Below are 26,568 nucleotides of genomic sequence, written 5' to 3' on the forward strand. Positions count from 1 at the left end.
ATTATATCTACAGAAGGGTTTTGACATTTTTAAGCCATGATGATAAAAGTGGTTTGTGAAGGAGAGAGAAAAACTCTTTTGCTTTCCAAAACAAACCAAAACAAAGCCAGACAAAGCAAGTGTATTACTTTAAAAATAAATAAATAAATAAATGCCTTGGTGCCTCTCTGCATTTAAATTGCAAAATTTAACAATGTAACAGAGAAAGTGTTCACTAAGGAGAATTGGTTTTGAATTTTCCACTGAAGACAGAACTGCTTTTGAGTTTTCTACTGAGGGAACTGGTTTTGACTGAAGTGAGAGATAAGAAATTCACAGAGTGTATACAAGCAGTATTTGCTTCCAGTTCTGTCTTAGGGCAGATAGTTAAAGAAGGCTGGTTAAGAAAGATGTATTTCCTTCCCTTATATGTTATACAAATAGAGAGAAGAAAACAGCATGGAACTGTTCTCTGCATTCCCAGAAGAACCCATGACTGCATCTGCCTTTCCCTCTTTCATACAATTTGTCTTGTGAAGCACTGCATGGACAATTTGTATTTAGTAGAGATACATGCAAGTTGTCCCATATTGTCTGGGGAAAAAAAAAAAAGCTCAGCAACTCGTGAAGTGTTGGGGTGTTTGGTAGAGTTGAGAACATGATGAGTAAGAGAAACCAATTGGCCATCCCTGCCAGTCGAAGGGATGGAGTTTTTCATGCAAGCTTTTGTGCACCTTTGTTGGTCCAGCACCAGAACAAGCTTGGTGTCTGGGGTGGGGTTGGGATTTGTCAGGATAAGAGTTATTTTGGAGTGGAAACTGATATCTTTTGGATGCAACACATGGCTACTCAGATTCCTCTTGAAAGCTTTAAATCCCTTGCAGAAAAATAAATGGAAAGCATGAAACTAAGGATGCATTCCATATTTGTTTGACAGATGAAATATGATCAGTGGGGCCACCATGCAATGTGTTTAATAAGATGAGTACAAGAAAAAATAATACAACTTCCAGTTATAAAAAGATCTTTTTCTAATTGCTTTGTAGGTGGTCTTTGAGGCTTTACACAATCTGGAGCCTCGTGGCTATGTTGTCGGATGGATCATTGCCATCAGTTTGCTGGTGGGAATTCTCATCTTCCTGTTACTGGCTGTGCTCTTATGGAAGGTAAGGTAACAGATGCAATATAGACACCAAGGCTAGTCCCAGGGAAAAAAAAGGTCTTAAATTTATTCTTGCATTTAACACCCTTTTACTTTTGAACTAAATAATTGCAGAATCCTCTGGCGGGCCAAAAATATTTTCATATCCAGGCTTTTGTTAGGGACAGAAAGAGACATGATGTAGAGAAGTGGAAAAATAGATTGTTTTATTATTTGTTTAGGTCCTAGTTATTAAATGTTGAAACGTCTGACAGCATTTCAGGACAAAGGAGGATCCCTCTTAAAAACATGCTGTTGTCTCGCAGTTACATACTTAGTACATCTCTATGATGTTCTGATAACTGAGGCTCAGTAATTTCAACAGTTTTCTGAAAATCAGGTCAACTTTCCTTGACTAGCTAAAAGATTAGGTTCATGCTTAGTGAAAATGAGTCTGTAGCTACCGTTTTCCAAGAGGTAAGGGTCTGGGGGAGAGGAGGATCCAGCAATAAATCTTCAGTTCTCTCAAAGAAGAATTCCAGATGAGGTAAATGCATTACTAGAGCAAGAAGCACCAGGACCTGTTAAAAGCCTACCTTCACACCATCTCTGATAAGACACAGCACTTGTACCCAGGCACTCTTACATGGTAAAACTGGGCTGATGATGACAATTAGCAGCAGCCATCTGGTGTGGTAAATATAAAGGGTAAGGAGCTTCAAGTGTTTTCATTCCATCGTTCCGTTACCAATCCATAAATTTAAAAGGCCACAGTCAAGGTCGGGGACTGTCTTTCAGAGAAGTAAATCACAAATGCACGCATGGGAACAAGTCCAACATTATTTTGCTTCCCGTGGCAGAGGTCCAGCAGCCTGGTTATCAGCCTGTGCACTGCAGCCTCTGAACTGGGGCTCACAGCCCCGATGTGCCACAGAAGGGCATCTTGCTGCTGCTCACAGGGCTTTAAAATTCATTCACAAACCTGGACCAAAAACTGGCCACGCTGTTTTTTATTATAGATTGTACAGATGTGCGTATAGCTGTGTTATAATTATACCTCTACTTCGTAGGTTATAGATTTAAAGTATTTTTATAGGCAGTTTTGAAGATATTTAAGCATATACTGGCCAGGTCAAATCGATCGTGCTTTCCATGTGGAAAGCAATGTATGACCACAGTATAGAATATCTTATAACTTCTGCTTTTGTGGCATGTGGGAAATACTTTTGCTTCCTGGGGAACAAAAAAACAAAAAACAAACAAACAAAAGGCTGTGTAATTAAGATGGCAGACTAACCGCAAGAATGAAAAAATGTGAGCTTGGAAGAGGCCCAGGATTTATGTCCCAATGACACACAGTTTTGAAAAAGGAATTACTACTGCTGCTACTTATGTGACTGATTTCATATGGCTCATTTCCTGAAGGTAAAAAGTCACTAGAGGAACTGTTTGAAAATGTGCAAGATAAGAGGAATAGCACCTTTCACCACGTTGCCCCCAGGACAATCTGACACAAGTTAGTTCTTGGTCTCTACTAGAATTAAAAGTCTTTTTTTCCTGGCTTAATCTTGAGACTTGAGACTTCAAATTTTATAGGGATCATTAAAATACATGTTAAGAATCTGCCATGTTGTTGCATGAAACCCCTAAGGGAAATTCTGTGTCACATCAACAAATAATTATAACTAACACCAGGCTTATATAGCCCTTTCTGCATGCAGATGCTAAAGCACAGAGGCCAAGCAAGGTGAGATGCCTTGCACAGAGTCCTGTGGCAGAGGAGGCACAAAAAACAGGCTTTGTCAGCTGCACTCCAATGTTTAATCCACAGAATTTAGATTACTACAGGAATCTATAATTCAAGGTTTTAATTTAGAGGAAAGTGGTTAAAAGTGTGTAGCTGCTAGTGTCAGCTAGTATTTTCATTTAAGTCTTAGTTTGGAACATAGGCATTCTTAAGTAATACTTTGTACTCAGTAGTTGCTGTATTTATGAAAGTTACTGGCAATATTAAAGTTGTCTGAGATAAAACTGACATGGGAAAGTTGCAGTCTGACAGAGGAATCTTAATTGTCTGATTGTAAATATTTTTAGACATTGTTGGCCAATATATTCTACAGTCACTCCTAAGTTGTGTGTAGAAGTAAAAAAAATCCACTTCTAATGCAAGTGTTTTAGTATTTAACTGTGGAATGAAAGAACAGTTAGGCATTGGAATGGACTGGCCAGCGAGGTGTCAGAGTCACCATCCCTGGAAGTATTTAAAAAATGTGCAGATGGGGCACTTCAGGACATGCTTTTATGGGTGATACAGATATTGATACTTACTTTTTATTTGGGGGGAATGCTGACAGTTGAACATGGTAATCTTAGAGGTCTTTTCCAGCTGTGATAATTCTGTGATTCTGTAATTTCAATTCAATGGAGTTTGGGGCATCTTAGACCCACCAGTGAGAGCTAGAAGTTAGATTTTAGGACCAAAGTATAAACTTAATTACATTTTTAATAAGAAATTAATTAGACCCAAAGTGTGGTCTTAGAAGGCAGCTGTTTATACAAAACAGGACAGGAGCTGGAGCAAACTCATTATAAGGGAACTGAGCACTGGCAGCAGTGCAGGGTTTGTTGGCAGCGACTGTGCCTCAGTCCTGAGAGGAAGGTTCACTCTTCCTGTGTGCATGACTGCTCTGTGAGTGGTGCAACACAACAGAAAAATCCTCAGACACATTGGTATTTTACAGACCAAGTAAGCAGCTCCTTAAAGTTACAGAAAAAAGTATTAGAATACATGTAAATACTTCAATCACACACTGCTGGAATTAATGGCATTAGAAGGAGTGAGATCTCGGGGACATTCCAGCTTCAAATCTTACTTTGAATCAGCAGAAAGTTACTGTACATATAGTAAGGTGAAGATGGTGGTTATTTCATCATCTTTAGACCTAAAATGGCACAGTTTAGGGGGTTGATGTCAATGGCAGTGATGTTAAATGCCTGGTTGTTTCACTTCAAATACAAGCTTTTTTTTTTTTCATGTTCAAGACCACAGTCATATTAATACACATGTAATTAGCTAGTTCAATTTGAGTTTGATAGTTTTTTAAGTGGATTTGCTTCCCTGTATATTTAGTACTTCCTGTAGACACTGTGTTTCCTCTGGTTTAAGTGTGTATAGAGCCAGAGAGTAAGGTAAGCAGCTTTTTCCCTGTCTTCCATGAGATGCCCTGCATAAGGCAGACCAGCAAGAATTGCCCTATTTTTACCTATTTTGTTGGATAGCCCAACTTTACCCTGACATTTGTGGCTATTTGTATCTTGCTCATCCACTCTGGATGCCTTTGTGCAGGCATCCCTGGGGACATGTTCCCACTCATGCTGATTCCTCTGCCGTGCAGCTCACTCTCCCCACTCATGCCTTGCCTGTGGTCTCCCATGTGCCAAAAGAGCAGGAGGGGCTTTCTTGCTGTTGCCCACAGCAATACATCTTGCTTTTTACTGTGGAAACTGGCTTGCACCTCTTTGGTGGCCTCCAGATGCTTGTGGAGCAGGGGAAGGAGGAGGTTGGTTTGCTTTAGGCCAATTTACCCACGTGCTAAGCAATCCTGTGATTTCACAAGCCCTGGCAACAGTTCAGGAAGGAAAGGCAGTCAGGGATGGATTATTTTGGGGAGTGTTCTCCCACACAGGCTTCCCTCAGCTGTTAGGACTGCAGCCATGTGTGGGTCCCCATTGGGCATAGTGGATTTATGCACACATAAACCAGGGGAGAATTGGCATAAGTTGTGCAAGCAACATTCATTATAACACAATAAATATTCTATTAATAATAGCAGTGCTTTGCAATGCTGCGGATTGAAGTTTCTGCATTGGAATTGGCTTGAGTTGCAAAGTGAAGTGTTCAATCCATATTAAAAAAAAAAAAAAAAAAAAAGAGCACAAAAAGAAAAAAGGATGTGTAAGTGAGTACCAGACTGTTCATTTGGCTAGCTGAGTGATCTGTGGAGCCAATTGTGGAAGTGATTTGCAAATCAAAGACTTCATATTCATTGTAGTAACAGTATTATGTTTCTTTGTGGCATGTTTAACTCCAGACCTGGACTTCTGTCTAAACTTACTCATCTAGATGAATAAGATGAAACATGAAAACTTCTTTCTGAACTGAGCCTGTACCTACAGAATTCATGCTCTGACTTGTCTAAAATGAGGTTTCTAGCATAGTTTTATAGCTCTTTTGATTCCTGGAGCAAATAATTGATCTGAGTCTCCCTTAGGTAATAAGATACCCGTCTGCTCCAAAGCCTGGATTTTTGACAGGGTTACAGGGAGGAGAAGGGCAAGCAGAACAGTACCCACGTCTGCTGGGTTTTGATTAGCTGGAGGCTTCCTGCTCTTCAGTATGTACTAGAAAACGTTTTTGCCTTGTGTTTTAAAAAGAGAATATGAAGACTTTTTTTTTTTAGACTTTGAACTGTCTTTTTCCAGCGGGGAGCGTGAATCCTACCAAGTGCTGGGCTTACAAAGCCCTTGTTTAAGCAGAGGCTGTATGCATGGATGCAGATTTGAGGGACAAACTTTGAAATATAAAGCTTTCTTTATTGAATATGAGGTTCTGTTAAAAAGACAAAAAAATCCAAGCAGTTTTTTCAAATGTGCATTTGGGCTTCTTGCTTGGAGAAGCCTTATCGGGGTTTTTTTTGTGACTGCACAAGTGTATGAAAAAAACCAACTTTCTTTTCCCTACATGCAGTAGTTGCCATTGTCTCACATATTGTTTCACCATTCAGAAAATGGTTACCAAAGGTAACCAAAACTAAAGCTAACTTGAACTTTACCTGTGTGGTTGCAATTTTCTTCCCTGTGGAGATGTAGATGGATGCAGCAGCTGCCTCAACTTGTAAAGAGAAGTCAATACTTCTCTTCCTCCCTCTCTTCCTCCCTCTCTTCCTCCCTCTCTTCCTCCCTCTCTTCCTCCCTCTCTTCCTCCCTCTCTTCCTCCCTCTCTTCCTCCCTCTCTTCCTCCCTCTCTTCCTCCCTCTCTTCCTCCCTCTCTTCCTCCCTCTCTTCCTCCCTCTCTTCCTCCCTTTTCCTTCCCTTTCTCTTTCCTTCACCATCTCTCCTCAGTTTAAAACCATATCAACAAACAGTTTCTCACACTTTCTTTTAAGTCCCTGCCCAGCTGTGTTCTCTCCTTTTTCAGCTCATCTCACTCACAGAAGTCTGATTCCCTACCTATAGGAACTACATAACACTTGTGTCTGCCCATCAAAACTGTAAAAAGTTTGACTTCATCTGTGTTCTCTGAAGTTCCTCTTTCTGTAGTGCTCAAATCATTGTATTCTGCAGAGTTTTTTTGATAAAAGTTTTATCTGTTACCCGTTTTAAACTTTTTAAACTGTTACTTGTTATGGCATGTATAGGCTTCTCAGGAATACTATTCTGACTCAGATTCTAGGCTCAGTAGGTTTAGAATTGGACTACTTCAGGATTATTCTGTTGTAAAGAATGGAAATGCAGTCAGGTGATGATAAACTTCTGTGCAAACCTATATTATTTCCCAAACATGGATGGATCTTCATTGTATGTAGTAATCAGGAAATCTTGAGGGATTGAGGCTGTGGAAGTGCTTGTTTGTCAGTATAAATAATTTTTATTTTCACCAGGTAGAAGTAAGGTGGATGATATGAAGTTTGCTTATGTTCTTAAAGAACAGAAAAAACTGTGTTTTATTATTTTTTTCTTTTCTTGGACCAAAGTGAGTGTTATAAATGTTTATAGACACTTGGCTTCCCAAGACCAAAAGGGTTTGTGTTCTGACAACAGTGACTCAAATGTTGGGTTTTCTACATCAGATTATCGGAGTGATTTGCTGCACTCTTTGAATTCTAACTCTATATTAGAGGAAGATTATGTTTGGACATCTTTTATTTTTTCTTACACAAGGAAATAGTTAATGCTGCTGTTTTAACCAAACAGTAAAACTCCCCGGTGAGTTTGGTGGCTACCATGTAATACTTGTTCACCACCTTTAAGAGCAAGTTGGCAACTTTTCAGAGGTGGTGTGTGTCTGGTACTTGTAAAATGCCTTTGTTTGTCTGATTTAAAAATGAGCTATTAAAATGAGCATTTTCTCTGTTCTTGGTGTCCTCCAAATGGAAGCTGTGCATGATGGGGTACTTTGAGAACATCATAGCCATTGCAGCTCTTGTTACTTTCATCCTGGCACTGTGCAAACAAATTAAGTCCCCTGGCAAGAATGAGGTTGGGTTGTGGTTCAGGACATGTTTCTGAAGAGAAGAAAGATAGCCACCACTTTAAGGAGCCCAAACCAGAAAAAGGGTATGTTTGTAGACTGAAAAATTCACAAATAAGTATCTAAGGTTCCAAGGTTCCCCACTGCTGGAACACAACATGTGTATTTATTGGAAGTCACAAACATCCCGCAGACCCAAGTGCCAAGAACAGAGAAAATGTGACTTGCATAGTCTGAAATCTCTTTAAGCATGGTGTCACAGTGGGAATTGCTGGGTTATGTCTTACACCAGCCCTAGCCATTTCCTCCTGGTTCATCTAAATCCATGAAAGTAATTTATTCTGATAATTATGTTCATAATATAAACTTACATTCAAGTATTTTTGGCAGATCAAATATATAAAAAATAATTGTAAATCTACTTTTTATTAATTCCAGAAATAGTCTATAATGTTTAGTCTCTGGTTTTCAAACAAAGCTGGAAATATTTCAGTATTTTCTCTTTGTTTTTCCTTTGAAGAGGAAATGGAAAATATGGATTGATATATATCTTAAATTAATTACTCTTACAGGAATGATAGGTCTAATTACTGACCTATTCCCTGCTGAGGTTTAAGAAATAGTATCCAGTAATTTGTCCAGACAAATCTGCAGTAGACATTGTGTTCTTTCACATTTTTGAGTCTGCTAATCAGATCTGAGCTTTGGATGATGCCATTTCATTCTATGATTTTTGAAAAAATAAACTACTTAGAATTTTGCAATATGAAAAAAAAAATCTTTAACCTAATTGAAAGTGTTTATAAGTTTTAATGTTAGCTAATTCACTTTTTAATTACACTTATAAGCATGCTGGTAACATCTGTTGTACAAGTTACTGTACACGGTTACTGTCGTGCCAGAAGTTCATGATTTCATTAAACTCAAATTACCAGCACTAGGCACTGAAAGATCTTCAAAGTCCAGTTATTTGAGTTCTCTTCTTTACTGAAGTATAGGAAGTACAAAGTCCTTAATAAATTATATTATGTCTGCACAAATTAATCAAATGCTAGATAAATATGAGTCTTGTCTGAGGCAAACTATAGCTTACCTATGCAGTAAAGATATTGCAAGGGCAGGCACCAGAACCACCACCTTTATTCACCTCATTAGCAAGCAGGTCCATTGAAGCCAGCAAAAAAACTCCTGGCTGAAAAGCTGCTTGAGAAATGGTTAAGGGAACAAATTATTAATCATATGGCTTCATGTTTAGAGTAGGATGATACTCTAGCATCAGTGACAATAGCAAGGATTTTTATGTTCAAAAAGCAAGGTACTGAATTAGATTGTCTGTACTGGTATCCATCTCTGAGCAGTTCTCTCTTTGGCACACTTAAATGCATCTTATCCTTGCATGCTGCTGGTCTGAATTCATGTGTCTACTTTGAGTGTGTGTCAGCCATCCCTCCCAGTTTTGTGTCAACAAACTTGCTGAGGGTACATCATCTCTTCACCCAGGTCATTGATTATATTGAACAGGACTGGACCTAGTACTTACCCTGGGGAACACCACTTGTTACTGACCTCCAATAGGTCTCTGTGCCACTAATGAAGACCCTCTGAGCTTTAGCTGTGAGCCAGTTTTCAATCCATCCCACTGCCCATTCATCTAACCCACACTTCTTAAACATGCCTATGAAGGTGCTGTTGGATGGTCATGCCAAAAGCCTTGCTGAAGTCAAGAAGACAATATCCACTGCCCACCCCTCATCTATCCATCTAGTCATGCCTTTGTAGAATCCACTCTGACTACTTTTGATAACCTTCTTTACTTCTGCATGGTTTGAGATGATGCCCAGAATGAGCTGCTCCATCATCTTTCCATGGATGGAGGTCATGCTGACTGGCCTGTAGTTTCCTGAGTCCTTCCTGTAGTTTCCTTCTTGCCCTTTTTGAAGGCTGGAGTGATGCTGGCTTTCTTCCAGTCCCCAGGCACCTTGCCTGTTCTCCAGGACCTTTCAAGGATGATGGCGAGTATCCTAGCAAAGACTCCTGCCAGCTCCCTCAGTATCACATCAGGACCCATGGACTTTTGGATACCCTGTTTACTTAGCTGATCTCCAACTTGATCCTCCTTAAACAAATGAAAGTCTTCGTTTGTCCAGACTGTTTCTATTACTTCCAAAGTTGATGACTTCTGAAGACTGGCTTGAGCTATAAAGACTACAACAAAGAAGGAAGACAGTAACACTGCCTTCTCTGCATCTTCTGTCACTGTGGCATCTGTGTCATTCAACAGCAGGCCCACATTTTCTCTAGTTTTTCTTTCCCTTCCAATATACTCAAACAAACCCTTCCAGCTGACCTTGATATCCTTTGATAGATTTAATTCCAAGGAGGCTTTGGCTTTTCTTATTTCATCCCTTCATACACTCTGGCAGCCTCCATGTATTCTTTGCAAGTGGTCAGTCCCTTCTTCTACATGCTATAAACTTCTTTCCCCCACTTGAGCTTTTCTAGAAGCTCCCTGCTAAACCATGGTGGTTTCCTGTTTCAACATCCATTAGAAGACATTTTTTCGGTCAATCAATGTTCTTTGTCTGCAACTTAGTACCTCACTACACACTAAAGAAACTTAAATTAAGAACTATACAAAAAGTGACAAAAGTCTCTGTTATAGCTTTGGATTCTGTTTGAACCTTGTAATTCACAAGCATTTATTCCTAGCTAAATTATAGTCTGCAAACACAGCTGTAAATCAAGACATAATGTTTTTTTTACAGCAGTGTATAGCTGTTCTTATTTTTTTCCTGTTTCTTAATGGATTATGTTAATGGGTAGAAGACTTAAAAAACCCAACAAACAAACAAAACCAAGCAAAAAAAACCCCATAATATAACCATTAGTCTACAATCCATGCTTCAAACTATTTCCTTTTTTATTTGTTTGGGAGAATTAACCTCACTGGGCATGATAAAATTGCTTTAGACTTTTACTCAACAGTGAGTATAACAAAGGTAATGTGGTATTGCTTGCCCTGTCATAATCTTTGTTTTTTGCCAAATGTGGATTATGTTTTGTTTTGTAATATCAGCACTCTTCAGATTTATTTATCATTGGCACCCTAGAGAGAGATCTGTGGGATGGTGCTGCAGGAAATGTCATCTAAATGTTCATACTTTCAGAGTTTAGAAAAAGACAAAGTCCAGTAATTCAGTGATCAGCTTTTCGATGTGCAGATTCAAGTGTGGAAGATAGCAGCAGAAAAAACCCAAAAGCACCACATAATAATTTATTGTGATATTAATTGAACACCTTGAAATTTTTAGTTTGTGTGAGTGTTTGAAGAACGTATCTTTATGAGAGTGTTGTTACATATAACTAATCTGTGATTTTTAAGAGATGTAAACCTGGCATGACAGCTAAAGGATGTTGTGTGTGCTAGTAAAAGGACTTTAAAGATTCAAGATTCAATAGGTGCCTTGACAGTGCTTGTCACATGGCAAGAAATCTTCATAATAACAGATATAAGTTTCCAGTCTGCAAATAACAGATTTTTCTATTGCTTTATTGTTCTGTTTTGCCAGGAGTGTGCTTTCTGCTCCGTATATACTGTAGGTGGCAGTAAGGTTATGCTAGAAAAGGGTACATGGACAGGAATACCTGAATTAAAGTGTGTGTGTAAAACCTGAGGTTGGTTTCAAGTTTTGAATCTAAGCCACCTGTTTATAGTAGCTCTCCTATTTCTTGAAGCACCTTCAGAAAGAACTGGTTAATGTCACTTCTAGTAAAGACCAGGCCAGCTTTTTAATTCCATTTTGTTTAGTTCTGCCTGAATTCGTTTGGCTTTGTTGAAAAGCAATCAGACATCTTTAGAGTTTATCATGGCAGATCTGAACAACACAAGATTTTGTAGATTCACAGACAGTTTGGGCATTCTTTCCTTTCTCTGGTGTGCAGTCTCAATTGATGGTGAGTGGCAGTGATAGCCTCAGAATTTTGGGACAATACCTATATTCCTGGAGTCTTCAATGGCCCTTTTTTTCATTTTTGTTTGCATACAGAGGAGATTAAATAGGATGTGGCACCCTTGGCGTAGTGATTCCTCCCTGGTGATGTCTGCCAGGGTGAAGTGTGGATAGTGCTGAGGTAGTGCCCCACTCCTGAGACATTTTTTTCAACCACACAGACGTGAAATGCCCAAAACTCAAGGGGGTCTCCTCATCTTTCCTAAGTCCTGTTCACCCAAGTCTGAAATGCTGGCTGTATTGTGCAAGCTTGTTGCCTGCATTGCTGTTGGTGTCTGGTGCCTCTTGGCCCATAATAACCCTTCAGCTTACCATATTACTCTGTCCTTAAATACGTTTCCCTGTTGTTCCTTTCTCTGATGAGAAATGACATTTTCCTCAGACAGAGGCTGGCTGATCAAAGTGCTGTCGCCCGTCCTTTTCCTGGATATGTTGGTGTGAACTCTTGCATTGCACACAGCTATTTGACATTTACATGCATATGTAAGTACACACAGACATAGGGATATATATACAGAAAGCAAAGTTGGTAAGAGTTTAGCAATATTAGAACCCATGAAACGTGGGTTGGAGACCACTGGAAACACCCTTTTCGCAAATGAGGTGACAGCAATACCATTGCTAAAGCTGTGGGTCTCTCTCCTCACCCTGCTTGAAATCCAAAACTGACTCCCAGCAATGCTGTCTTCACTGGATTTTCTGAGTTTGCTTAAGGGCTTTGCATTTTGCCATAGCAGAGGGATCATAGAAGAGAGGCTGTAGGTCTTCTAGTGTCAATTCTGCCCTGGTGAGGAAAGAGTCGGTATATATTCAGCCCTGTATTCTCTCTCCACATACCCTCCTCCTTATTACCCCTGTATCTTTTCACTATATGTTAAACTAACTAAACTAGCTTGCCACAGGCATTTATCAGCCCTCACCATATGGGTTAATACTTTTGTAATTTTAAATGAAATAATTTTATTGTAAAGAGATGGGAAAATAGGCTGTGTGGTGTCCTGTGAGGTAATGACTATGTTGTGATTTTTTTTCATGGCTGTTACCAAAAAACCCCAAACCAAAACTGTTCTGATTATGAAAATGACTCTGTGGTGTTAAGTGGAAGTATACAGTGTTAACACTAAAGAACAGTATTCCACATCAAAGCACATCCTTGCCTTTCAGGGATGGGAAATTTATTTAATCCCTGACCACTACTTTTAAAATGTAAAAAAAAATAAAAAATCCTTAAGGTCTCATTTCTCTTTTTGCTTGCACTTTAATTAAGTCCTCTCCATAATTCTGGATTTCATGCATCACGTACAGGAAGTAAACATATATATCTTCTTAGTGGAATCACTGCTAGACGTTGGATTTTGGGCTTCATTTAGAATATTGTCTTCAGCTCCCTTTCTTGCCCTGCTGGAAAGCTATACAAAAGCCTTCTGTATCCAGTAACAGAACAGTAAACTACAGAAACTATCATAACCAAATTTCAAAGATAATTCCTAAAGCAGATGTTCACAAACAGGCTATTTTTATTAAAATAACAGTGGGAAAGAGTTTGCTTTTGCTTGTTTGGCCCTCCAGGAAATTAGAAAGCCTTTCTATAATTTTGATTATAACTACAAGAGAGGATTTTATTGTACCAAGAATGTGGTTGCATGAAGGATGGAGACCTTAAGGGTTTAAAACCTGTTTTTAAAAGCTACAAATTGAACTTCACTTTTTTATCATAGGAAACAAAGTCCTGTGGCAATTTTCTTTTCTAATATGCAGAATATGTAGGTCTGTTATAAAAACTGATAATACAGAAATGGCACCCACTACTTCACATCTGTTCCCTGAGCATATTTAAGGAGTATCTCCAGATTCCTGTGACTAAAATAAGTACCTGCAATTACTCTCACTGGGCCAGAACAACAGAGGTTCTTACACTTTTTCTCCTACCCATTATTAATAAAGTAATTCACCTCCATTTAGGGAATCTGAAGCTGTTGGCTTCAGTTCTCCATTTAGCTGAAGTATGTAGGCATCAGTGGTGAAACGTCTCTAGGAATTTATGATGATGCTGTCTTGAGGATCTTAAAATCCATCCTTTTCACTAGTGTAACTTGTTAGTACATGTATAAAAATCAATAATAATGATCTTTTTCTACTAAAGGAAGAATTTGATCTGATTCTAGAGCGACTTTGAAGAACAGGAAACTAGAGAAACTCTTCTTTAATTTTCTTTTCCTGAATCCTTGTGTGCACTGTTCTGAAAGATGGTAGGAGGTGAGGGAGACATGGCTCTCCAAAATTCAATTGTCCCTTTTGTGATAAACCCATACATATATTCTATACACGTGCACATATAGAATCATAGAATCATAGAATTGGCTGGATTGGAAGGGACCTCAGAGATCATCGAGTCCAACCCTTGAACCACCGTTGTGGTTACCAGACCATGGCACTGAGTGCCACATCCAGTCTCTTTTTAAATATCTCCAGGGATGGAGAATCGACTACTTCCCTGGGCAGCCCATTCCAATGTCTGATCACCCTCTCCGTAAAGAAATTCTAATATCTAACCTAAACTTCCCCTGACACAACTTGAGACCATGCCCTCTTGTCTTGTTGAAAGTCGTCTGGCAAAAGAGACCAACCCCCCCCTGGCTACACCCTCCTTTCAGGGAGTTGTAGAGAGTGGTGAGGTCTCCTCTGAGCCGCCTCTTCTTTAGGCTGAACAACCCCAGCTCTCTCAGCCTCTCCTCATAGGGTCTGTGCTCGAGAAACAGAAGAGCAGATAAAGCTTTACTTATGATAGATGGGAAGGAGACTGTGTACATGGTCTTTGTACAAGCCTGTGAACAAATTACTTCTAAGGTTTAATTCCACTCACTTGCGGGGGCCTTCAAAAGGACATGGGAGCTCTGTAAAATTGAGATCATAGGCATTTATTTTACGCCTACCTGTTGTGTATTTATAACATGATTGTAGGTGTGCATGTAATGTATATATCTCTCCATTCAGCAGGGTACACCTGTCTCTAATAGCATGCCCCAGGGCATCCCCAGTTACCCATAAAAAGGAGCTTTTTAGACCACACTGCAGCTTCTGTGTCCTTTGCACAGGAGTCCAGCAGCAGAGATAAGGGAGGGGGGGGGGGGGGGGGTAAGAGAATGGTCTGGTCTTGTGTTGTCATGAATTTTGGATGTACTTGGGAGCACTGGGAAGGATCTGGCCCTTAGGAAGCTCTGCTGGAGAAATGCCCTCAGTAGTTTGAACAATCTGTCTTTCAGAACCCTGTGAGCTAAAATATATTTGAAGAAAATTGTAATTACTAAAGAACTGAAACTAAAAAGCCCAAATTAACAGGAACTTAGTAGTGACAAAACAGCACAAAATATTCCTTCATTTAGTCAATTTGGGAATAAAGTATGGCAATAACTGGTTGATGGCAATAACTGGTTGATAAAGGAAGACTAAAGAACCATGCTTTACCCAGCAGGAGTAAGAGAACAGGTTTAGAGTGGTATAAGTTACATAAATTTTTAATTATTATGAACAAAATATTGATTCAATGGTCTCAACAGTGCACTGCTAAATTTGAGTTGTTTTTTAATGCCTGCTAGAGTCTTTTATTAATATAATTTTTGTTTATTTAAAAGGCTTAAAGAAACACATATGGGAGCTTTTATGCAAACTAACATGAAAACCATTTGCACTTCTTTAAGTACAAGGTTTTACAGCACAATAAGATATATAAAAGTGGTCATCAGCCCTGCAACATCTTGAAACCTCGTGGAGGAGTTATTGTTGATGCTCTGTGCTTTGTAGGATCAGGCTTATATTTTGCTTTCTGAGCTGCAGATTACACAATTGGTAGCAAGGGACAAGGGAAATCATTCGGCAAAAAGATGATGCTGAAACTGTTGGATTCCTCAAAAGCATCTTAACATAAATGATCCTTAAATAGAAAATTTGAGACCTGAACTTAATTACTGGAGGGAAGAACAGTACCTGTGGTTGCACAAGATTGTGGTGATAGGTCTTGAGATGGGTACACAGAAATGGTAGGAGAGCTGTTCAGAACAGTGGTGGAGCACCTGCAGTAGACAGTAGACTTTGCTGGGTTTTCTGGAAGAGGGTTTCTTCTGAAAAAGGCTGTCAGTGGGAATTCAGCCCTGGGGAGGTGGGCGTACTGTATTCTTCTGATCTCTGTTGTTTTGTGAAGTTGTGGACACTGAAAGCACAGTTCATAAAATTCTGGCAACATTTACTCAGGAGTCAGGGGCTAGCCTGGCATTAACCTTTTCTTCATCTGAAACAAAAAAAATGTTTATCTGCTTCTTCTGGTCTGCCTTTATTAGAAATACTTCATTGTTTTGGTTTGGTTTGGTTTTTTTAATCTTCTCTCATATAAGAGGACTCTTCCCTCAGAGTAGTTCATTATACTTGTGAAGATTTGGGACACAGTTTGATCTAATTTACAGTGATGTAAACAAGAAGCTGTGATTCCATGTTGGCGCTAGGAAAAATCAGATATTAACACCTGTGCTATTTTTTTCTGCACACTCTTTTCTGACAAAGTAAGTTTCAATTTATTGACACTTTTACCCACCACTGTCTTCTCTTCTTGATTTGCAGATGGGCTTCTTCCGCCGGAGGTACAAAGAAATTATTGAGGCCGAAAAGAGCAGAAAGGAGAATGAAGATAGTTGGGACTGGGTCCAGAAAAATCAGTGAACTGCTCACAAAAAACCTACAGCCCAGTCATGTGACACGTGCTTGCTAGCCTATAGGTCCTGCTCTCGTATCTTCCATATGTGGAAGAAGGAATCTTCTCCAGATTTTTCGGAGACCCCAGTGATGCTGTGTCTTTATCACTCCAACAAGCTAGGGAACATATCCTGAGGCAACCACTGCAGCCATGTCAGGTGACTGGAGCAATTTACACTTCATTTAAGAGCTGAACTTTGAACTTTGGCAACCAAGCTGCAGTGCAGAGCAATATTTATGAATCCAGCTATGTGGTATACCCTCAGGGGAAGACTGTTACCTAAAAATATTTTTTATAAATATAGGCTTTTTATATTGATTATGTCTTTATATTTGTATCAAGGTTTTATAGTTTCTATTGAATAGCTATATAGTTCACTCAAAGCACTGATATCTGGCTAAATCCTTGGAAATACATATATGTATATATAAATCCTATTGTACTTGTAAACTTCGATGCAAGAGATAAAAGAGATTTGCAGATAAAAGTAGCTGAAAACCACATATGCTTAATTCACAAGGCTTGGTAATGTTGTATATAGACCATTTAATGGCAATAAGCCAAAGTCTTTTCACTATCTCTTTTTTTTTTCGGTTGAATTTGATGTTTGATTTATAAAGTAAAGAACCTAAAGCATTTCACAGATTGGCTATTTTGTATCTGAGTCTATCCTTTATGGGCCTGAATGGGAGAGGATGAGAGGGCTTCCTCAGTGACACATAGGAAGATGTTTAGCTTGTTTTGGCTTACTGAAGGAAGCATCACAAAATGTCTTCCTTTGGGAATTTTTTTCCCTCAGTCTCTAGTACTTGGATAATGGTCTAGGACTGAACAACTGAGATACCAGGAGGATATAATTGCTCCAACCACTATGACATTGACAAATTCCTTGGAATTTAAAATAAAAAAATTTAAATGGAAACATATTAATGTTGAAAGGATAGTTTATAAGCTACTGTTAATTGTTGTGATCTGTTGCTATCAAAGCAAGTGATAAATTGCTACAAGCTATGAGTATTATGCCTGCCTTGTGAGTTTTATACATGAGTCATGAATTTGTTTATATGGTCATTTTAAGAGAGAGAAGTAGATGCAAGGGTTTACATGTTTGGATCTTGAGATTCCCTATTTGGGTGTTCCAAGTACTGAATGTCATCCTTCCTCAAGCCTTAAGAAGGAAATTTAGTTAGTGCAGACATTACTGGATCTCAGATTGTCACTATGGTTGCTGGGAATTCCTTAGCAAATGATTTGTTGAATTAGAAGAAACTTGATTGTAATTAATTCAACTGAGTTTCTTCCAAAAGCTCTTGGATTTCTAAATGGAAATAGTGGAGCTCTTTATGACTTGGGTTTAGATTCTGCTTGTACTTTGCACCTTGTGTAAATAAGAAGTAAATGTCACGTTGGTAAAAAAATTCATGTAAGGAAAAGAGGAGTCAAGCTCTATGGTAGAAGGTGAAGGAGGAACAGGAATGAAAAACTGCAGGATGTCTCTTTCCATAAGGGGTAAAATAAAACTGCGTGAAGTTTGGAAATTTGAATGCAGAGAAGATGCAAGAAATATACTTGAGAATTGGTCTTATTCTTACTCTGTCTTGCAAAGGCAATTACAACTTCAATTTTTAAAAAACTAACCACATCCATATTCCTGTTTGTTTTTTCCCCCCACTGGCACTGAGTGCCCTCTCTTAGTAGAGTATTGATCAATATTTATTAGCTCAGCTATCTGCACCCATTAGGCAGGAGATGGTTTGTAAATTAATGAAGCCAATTGATCCACCATTTGACAAGAAAAGCTATGAGCCTCTTCAGTTATCTTTCTTTAATCAGTGGTGATTTGACAGATTTCATATAACAAATGATCACTTAAGCCAAGACAGAATATGAAAAAAATAAACCTGCTGAGGGGAAATCCTGTTATAACCACATGTATTGGACTGCAGTTTTTTTCATCCGAGTGCAAAACCAAAAGGCTGATGGCCTTCAACCATCTTGTATTAGAGGCTATTGAATTCCTCACACTATGATATTGCTGACATGGGTGAGTTTTACTAGTGTTTAAATTTAATGTATCTATTTTTTCTGTTGTTCAAAACTACTTAAGACTGACAGAGGTTGGACATGAGAGTGATTCACAGCTACGACCTTAATAAGAAATTGCTTAAAATATTGAGAAAAGAAGTTTGTTAATTTAACTGTTAGAATTTGATGTCTTCTCTCTCTAAAACTAAGACTCCTGTCAAATTATTGAAAAGTAAATTTGCTGACAAAATAATTCAGGAGAGAAGTGAAACTATTTGTATATTTAACTGCATTAGAAAGTTTCCATCTGGAAAAGAGAGGAAATTCCCTTTAAAAACATGGAATGTCTTTTAACTTTTTAAACAAAAATTTACACTCTGATTTGCCAAAAATGCTTCATTACAATGTTTTAAAGATCAGTATTAGTTATTCCTTTGAAACATCTTTTAAAAGCATAGCTAAAAAGGGTAAAATACCCATTTAACATTTCATATTGCGTTGGATAATTTTAATTTTTTTTTGCAAATTTTTTTTTCCTCTTTGGTAAAGTAAAAAAGAAGACAAAAGGAAATTGCATTTGGTTGAGCCCACACTGGAGTTTTTTGATCTCTGACTTGAAATGTCTACTACTGATCCAGCACAAGTTTTCACTTAGTGAAAAAAACCTGATTGGCCAGATTATGGATATATTCTTGAAATAATCCATAAATTCTGAGTTTCATCACTGTCAGGTACTCAGTAGTTTGTTTTTTTTTTCACAGGGCCTTTTGTTTTACAGGGCCTAAATTTTTCTTTTCTTTTTTCTTCTTTTCACATTCCATTGTGGCTCTTGCTTGGTTCCAGTTAGGCTGTGACAGTGAAGCATTCCAGTACATTGTACTGAAATTCTGCAGATGAACTTTCCCACTCCTTAAAAAGCATCCAGCCAAGCAAAACAAGAAACCCTCACCAACATCAGTTGGTTACAATAATTTTCTAACCTAAACAACTTATGAGAACATGACATACTTCAAGAATGTGTTGAAAATAGCTGTGCTGTAGATCTGTTTGGTTTTTTGTTTTTTTGTTTTTGTTTTGTTTTTTTTTTTTAAGTTAAATTGTAATAAATGCAATCTTATCAAAACGTATAGACATGGTTAGTTTGGAAATTGCTGCTAGGGGTCTGGAAGTTCCCATCTGTCAGCTGCTTGTTAGTTCCTTTTTGCTGTACTGCTTGCACAGCAGAGCTGGGGGAGGTCACTGTCCTTGTTCTCTCCAGTCAGTCCATTTCAGGACAAAGTCATCAATTGTCTCACACAACTTCACTGAAAAGTTCGTTGATTTTTTTTTTTTTTTCCCAGCAGACTTGCTTTGCAGTGTCTCTAAGGTATGCAAGTAGAAGCTTAGAAGTAAGGCAGTAACATTTTCAAGTAGTTCATCATCTAGTGCCTGAGAGATCCTTTGTTTAAGCCTTGACACTTGAAATGTGCAGGGAGTCATCTTAACGATAGTACCCTTGAAGCTGCTTTTAGGGTAGGAAGGAAATCATCTCTGAAAAATATGATCAGGAGCCATAGAATCATAGTATGATTTGGGTTAGAAGAGACCTTAAAGATCTTCTGGTTTAACCCCCTCTGCCATGGTCAGGGACACCTTCCAGTAGACCAGGTTGATCAAATATTCATCCAGCCTCCCCTTGAATACTTCCAGAGAAGGGGCACTCACAATTTCCCTGGGCAACCTGTGACAGTGTCTCACCACCTTCATAGTGAAGAATTTCTTAATGTCTAACATAAATATTCCCTCTTTCAGTTTAAATCCATTACCCTTTGTACTATCATTACATACCTTTAAAAAAAGCCCCTCCTTAGCTTTCTTGTAGGTCACATTCATGTCCTGGAAGGCCACTGTAAGGTCTCTCTGGAGCCTTTTCCAGGCTGAATAACCCCAAATCTCTCAGCCTATCTATACAGGAGAGGTGCTTCAGCCCTATCATCATATTCTTAGAAGAGGTAAAAGGAAAGGAGAGAATAAAAAAAATCTAGGAAAAATTCACTAAATTCAGAGCCCATGCTGTTGCAACCTCATTTGATTTCCATCTTGCCATCAAGAAAATCAGTCATTTCAGAGTTTTGGTGGCCCGCAGCACAAGGATGAACTTCACTTTCCAAGAGCTGAAAGAATTTGCCACCTTTCACTTTGTGTTTTGTGACAATTTAATTTGAAAAGCAAGAGTGTGCTCCTGGCAGTGAATTTCCATCAGTTCGTGCCAAGGAACAGCAGGGCTAATGTGCTCTGGGCTCCCTCTAGTATAGTCTGGTAGTTGGCCATTGTAACTAACAAAAATGCTGGATTTTTTCTGAATAAACCTAGTTTTTCATTTGCTCAATTGCAACGAGGAAGTCAGCAAACTCCTAGAAAATACTGGAGAATTGAAGTAATTGAATTCAAAGGGAAATGAAGCCTCTGAATTGAAGTAACCTGACAAATCTCTTGGTTTATCTGAGAAGGAAATTGTGCTTGATGTGAACCCCAAACCACTTAAGCAATCTTTTCATCTCCAAGTGGCAAAGACTTTCACAATGCCAAGAGTAGCAGTGAGGACAACTCTCTGCCTTGCTACATGAATGGGAAGGATCTTACATAGAAGTCAGTGATGTGCAGGTAACTCTGCTTGCTGAAAGCAACAGATTGTGTTTGGCAATATTTAGTATCGGCTGTCTTGAATGTCTTCTGTTTCTGGGCATGTTTTGGAGTCTTGCACAAGCATAGTATTCATGTGATGTGGGAATATATAACATTGCTCCCACTCAAGGATTGAGGGAGTCAAGGAACTAATTTCTGCCTTTGTCCAAGTTCATCCACTTGCTAGGGTTTCTTGGATATAAATAAAAGTAGGATTTGGTTCATTTGGTGTACATTGATTAGACTGGCATGAATCATAGAATCAGGATCTGTGAAGACTACAATAGCTTTTGGAGCATAGTTTGCATACATAGTAGGGTACCCACACCATTGTCACTCCTTTTAGAATTTAACTCCTTATGTATTGTAAAATTGTATGTTTCTGTTTGTGAATTTGTGGTTGGAAGAATCTGTTCACTTGTATTGATGTCACCTGTCTTTAGAAGCTTGTGTTCCACCTGTATTCTAATTCACTTGCACTGTTTTGGAAATACCAGGTTTACAAAAATACAACTTTTTGGAATAAAAAGTGGCTGCAAAATTATCCTAATACTACAGTTTTGTCACTTATTGTCCTTGGACAGCTCAATTATTTGTTCATAAATCATATGAGATATTTTCTCATGTATGTTTGAATTGAATGGTATGAGTATGTGTTCATCTGCGTGTGGATAATAGACAAATAGACAGCTATTATAATAAACCTATGATGTGTGTAAAATCAAGGTATTTGGAGACTAAGAATGTAACTAGCTTGACAACAGTATTTTAAAACCATGGAAATAAAATAACAGTGGGAATTATTTATGTCAACAGTATTGCACTATCAACATCAAATAAAACCCCATGTGGTGGTGCTGCTGCTGCCCTGTGCTAAGAGTGTCAACCTATATAACAAGGTCTGTTGCAGGCTATATTAATTTGGATGCAAGTTAAAGTATTCAGTTTCAAGTATTTTGTTCTGCAAGGCTTTTGATTTTCAGTAACTAAATAACACCTTTGAAAGATGTTTTTCAGCTGTATCCATCCCCATGCTTTGTTAAAGGGAATGAAATCTTGATGGAAACTGTGAAGCAAGCTGATTGCTATGGCTGTGGTGTACCTCTTTGTGTTTCTAATACTGATTAAAGGTCCCGTCAAAGTTTTCTCAGCATTTTGAGGATGGGTGAAACCTATGTGGGCTCTGTCTTAGAGTTTAAATGTTCTCCTGCCATACAGCAACACGGTTTCATCTGGACTAGGCTGTCAGCCTAATCTCCAAGAACAGACTGGACACAGGCTCGTGGAAGGCCACAACTTCATGTACCACAAAGCCAGAGGTATAAGGAGGGCTCCAGGAAATGTGGGCCCTGGCAGGTAGATAGCACCCTTGAAAGTAAAAACTTTCTCAGTCAGGAAAGCTTTATTCAGGGGAATGAAAACATTGTTAGGCAAAAGCAGTAAGAGGATGCTGCTGCAGGGGGGAATGCAATGCACACATTGCTTTTGGAGATTAGCGGGAGCTTCAGTTCAGAAGCAGCTAAAATAACAACTAGAAGGTTTTGGATGTAGCAATAATTTTTGGTTGTGTGAGCATGTACAGCTATGGAGGCAGGAGGTGTCTGTTCCATCCTGGGGCCAGAGGATGGGTGAGCTAACACTGCCCTCTCTGGGTCTCACCCACTTTTTTTCTTTTCTTTTTTCTAATCAGCAGAGAACAGTCTGTATATCACAGGATTTTGTGTGTTGCTCTCCCTTTTAAATGGCTTTTAAGAACCTCTTAGGACTTCTTTGACATAGTGGGTTTTGTTTTAGAATCCTTTTGCAGGTTTGTTTCGTCCAGTTTCACCAAGAAGGGAAGAACTAGTTAAAAATCAAGAAAAGAAGATATTTTTTTACCACAGAAAAAACAGCTCATTTGTTAGCACACTGCTCAGCCGTGCTCTTGTTGGTCTGACATTTTGGTTCCCTGTGTTGCCCATTGGCCTGCCCTAAGCATTGAACTTGACAGGAGTTCCTCTGCCAGATCTTTTCCATTTAGTAGTTAAATACCCCGTGAGAAAGAGAGAAGTGATGTTTCCCCACAACTTAGTGGTCTAGTGGGATGGATAGTGAGCAGAGTAGTAGATAAGGTAAGATTTTAATTTTTTAAAAAATTAATTTTTGCTGCCCATAACATGAGGTATTGAGTGTCAGAATGACTAAGGAGAGTATTGTGGGAGAGATTAGAGATGCAAAGTAAATCTTAAAGTTCTCTGGCCCTAGTTGGCTTGCTCTCAGAATTAAAATATGGTAAAGCAGCTATTTTTTAAAAAAAATTCAGATGGACAAATGGATTTCAAGTCATATGATTGCTCACTCCTGCACATCCAATGTTTTAGCATTTTAAAGGGCTGATTTAAATGGGAAATTTTATTTACAAGTGGTTTTGACAGAAGTAAAACATGATAGTAGGGAAATGAATCATCTTAACAAAAGAGCAATGGAAATTAGCTTTTCATGTCTTAGCGATGCTATAATTTCCTGTGACTGTCTGAAAGGATTAATTAATGGATTTCCAGATCATTTCTTCTCTGCTTTTGATGCAGTTAGAGTCATTTTAATGCCTGAACTTTTGGATGTGCAATGTTTTTGGTAAGTTAACCAGCAGTTCAGCAGCTGTAAAGAATCAGAAATTAATGAAGTAGTAACCCTGAGCAGATTTCCTGCTGCAGACATGTGTTCAGATATGATGTATTGATATTCATGAAACTGTTCTAGATGTACACTCATACAAGGGAGAAGGGGCTCTAACAGACTCCCTTGGAGCTGAAGGACACACATCATGAGGCAAGCTTTGTGCTAATCTGCATAAGTGGTAATGTACAGTGATTTCTGGCATTTAAACCCTATTCCTCTGGGTTTGCTATCTGAGAGCTGTGTAATTCAATCCTAATGATGCTGCTCCTGCCATATCCAGAAATGAAAAAAGGAAAAGTTAAAAAGTCATCAGTTTCTCCAGGTAGGAGGTCACTTTGTTGGGAGGATATAGTCTGTCCTACACTGATCTCTCAATGGAGGGGCACTTGAGAACTGGGAGAACTGGGCACTTGAGCATCGGCCCCCATACCTAACTAGAATGAACAGGATGATGGCTAAAATTCCTATTGTGCATTTTTCTGTGTTAATTCTAGGATGGCACAGAATAGGATGCTGCCAATCAAGTGATTTCCTAGTAAGAGACCAGAATACCTGCTCAGTATTAAGTTCAGTAAGTTTATATTTAGGGTTGGATAAAAGACGGTAGGAATGGGGTAAAATAATTTTCCCCATTTGAATTTTCAGGATGGGGGTTAAGAGGCTCTCCTAACAGTGTAAGAAAATAAAAGGGGTTTTGCGAGAGTGCCAAATGCCAAAATCAAGGTAGTGTCGTGCCCTGTTTCTTAGCTTAGGCTTGTGTCCACGATATGGCTTCATTAAAGTAGAGACCCATGCTTCACCTTGACTAAGTGGCATTTGTCACCTTACTATAACCTTGTCTCATTCTCCACTGCCTGCTCAGTGGTGCTTGTCCCACTCCCATCCTCCAGTTATTAACAACCTTCTTACCTGGCCTCTTCTTAACTTTCTCCACTGTTTTGTGACTGTTATTATGAATCATTATTATATAGTTATTATATATATTATATATGTTATATAATTATAATTATTATTATGAATAATAACAGTTTATTATTATGAAGAACGAATAACTCTCAGTTTGTCTGAATGAGAGGAATAACTTTTATTTAAGTGATTTTTTCCCAGCTGACACTTTGTTTGAAATATGTCACATTTGTTTTAGACCTGAAGAAGGATTTATCTTGAAAACTTTGTGGTTTTCACAACTCTGCCAGTAATTCTGGGGCCTGTGGGAACTTATATTGGACCCTGTGGTCCCCTCCTAGGCTTCCTTTTCATTTAACTTATGGTTGAAGTGTACCTTGATTTGTGGTAGATAGATACACATGCGTGACTGAAATTTATTTTGAAGTCAAGTCTGCCAAAGTCCCAGCCCTTCAGAATTATGTAAATATTTTGTTTGGAAATTCTGAAATGCAATTAGGAGCATGTGATTGGAAGGTCCTCAAGTCCAGTCTCCTGTTTTTATTGGCGGTTACTCCATATATTTCCTCTCATTAACTAACTGAACAAGGTCCAGTAGAACCAGTTAAATTTTCTTTTCTTATTATTCTTACTAAAATACTATTCTAGCACCTCATTTTGATGGTACTGCTAATGGTAATTTTGATCCTCATTTGTTTTCTTGCCAATAATGTCTTGATTTAGTCCTTCCTTCCTTCCTTGTTTCCATGTTTCCTTGTTTCATTGTTTCCTTCCTTGTTTCCTTACTTCCTGGTTTCCTTGTTTCTTTGTTTCCTTCCTTCCTTGTTTCCTTCCTTGTTTCCTTCCTTGTTTCCTTCCTTGTTTCCTTCCTTGTTTCCTTCCTTGTTTCCTTTTTTCCTTTTTCCCTTTTCCCCTTTTTTCCTTCCTCCCCTCCCCCCTTCCTTCCTCCCTTCCTTGTTTCCTTGTTTCTTTCCTTGCTTCCTTGTTTCCTTCCTTTCTTGTTTCCTTCCCTCCTTGTTTCCCTCCTTCCCTCCTTGTTTCCCTCCTTCCCTCCTTGTTTCCTTTCTTCCCTCCTTGTTTCCTTGTTTCCTTCCTTGTTTCCTTGTTTCCTTCCCAATACCTTTCACATCACCTGTGTATAAGATTGGTTCTCCTGTCTCCCTGATGGTTACCAGATCTTTCTGCAATGTGTTGAACAACTTGGGACATCGAAAACTCTAGCACAAACAACTTTTCTCGGGAGCTTTTTAATCTACCATTTGGTGGAGTCTGTAAATACATGTTGTCCATGCAGCAGGTGGTTATGAGCCATGGGATGTGTCTAGGATCTGGGAGAATCATGACTTCACTCTAGGTGAGCTGGAAGGGAATCCCAGAGGTTCTTCATGGGAGGCTTTGGCTGTGTTTTAAAAGAAGTTCAGTGAAACTGATATATAAATGTATAAAGCAGTATATACTTGTTAACAATATATATATATATATACACTATATAGATATACACTATATAGTATAGTATACTATATTATATTATAGTATATATAGTATATATATAGTATATTATAGTATATATAGTATATATATACTATATACATATATAGTATAGTATATATCGTATATATACACTATATATAGTGTATATATACTATATACATATATAGTATAGTATATATCGTATATATATATATGTATACTATACTATATATGTATATATATTATATACACTATATATAGTGTATATATACGATATATCGTATATATATATATGTATACTATACTATATATGTATATATATTATATACACTATATATAGTGTATATATACGATATATACTATACTATATATGTATATAGTATATATACACTATATATAGTGTATATATACGATATATACTATACTATATATGTATATAGTATATATATACTATATATACTATAATATACTATATATATACTATATATACTATAATATACTATATATAATATATACTATACTATATAGAATATACTATATACTATATATACTATACTATATATACTATACTCTATAGTATATACTATATATACTATACTCTATATAGTATAGTATAGTGTATATATACTATATAGTATATATAGTATACTATACTATATACTATATATACTATATAGTATATATACTATATACTATTATATACTACACACGATACTATATA

The 26,568-nt window shown here is 38.0% G+C and overlaps 1 protein-coding gene across 1 annotated transcript in view; it reads left to right on the forward strand.

Annotated features, from left to right (window-relative positions):
• ITGA9 (integrin subunit alpha 9) overlaps positions 1-16,979 on the forward strand; it is a 212,134-nt gene extending 195,155 nt beyond the window's left edge. The window contains exons 27-28 of the mRNA XM_030445225.1: positions 1,026-1,145; positions 15,992-16,979. Of these exons, the coding sequence (XP_030301085.1) occupies positions 1,026-1,145; positions 15,992-16,090 (219 nt within the window). The 3' untranslated portion in view covers positions 16,091-16,979. The remainder of the gene's footprint in view (positions 1-1,025; positions 1,146-15,991) is intronic.
• Positions 16,980-26,568: the final 9,589 nt, after the last annotated feature.

This window comes from Calypte anna, chromosome 2 (genome assembly GCF_003957555.1).
Source record: "Calypte anna isolate BGI_N300 chromosome 2, bCalAnn1_v1.p, whole genome shotgun sequence".
Classification (NCBI taxonomy): domain Eukaryota; kingdom Metazoa; phylum Chordata; class Aves; order Apodiformes; family Trochilidae; genus Calypte; species Calypte anna.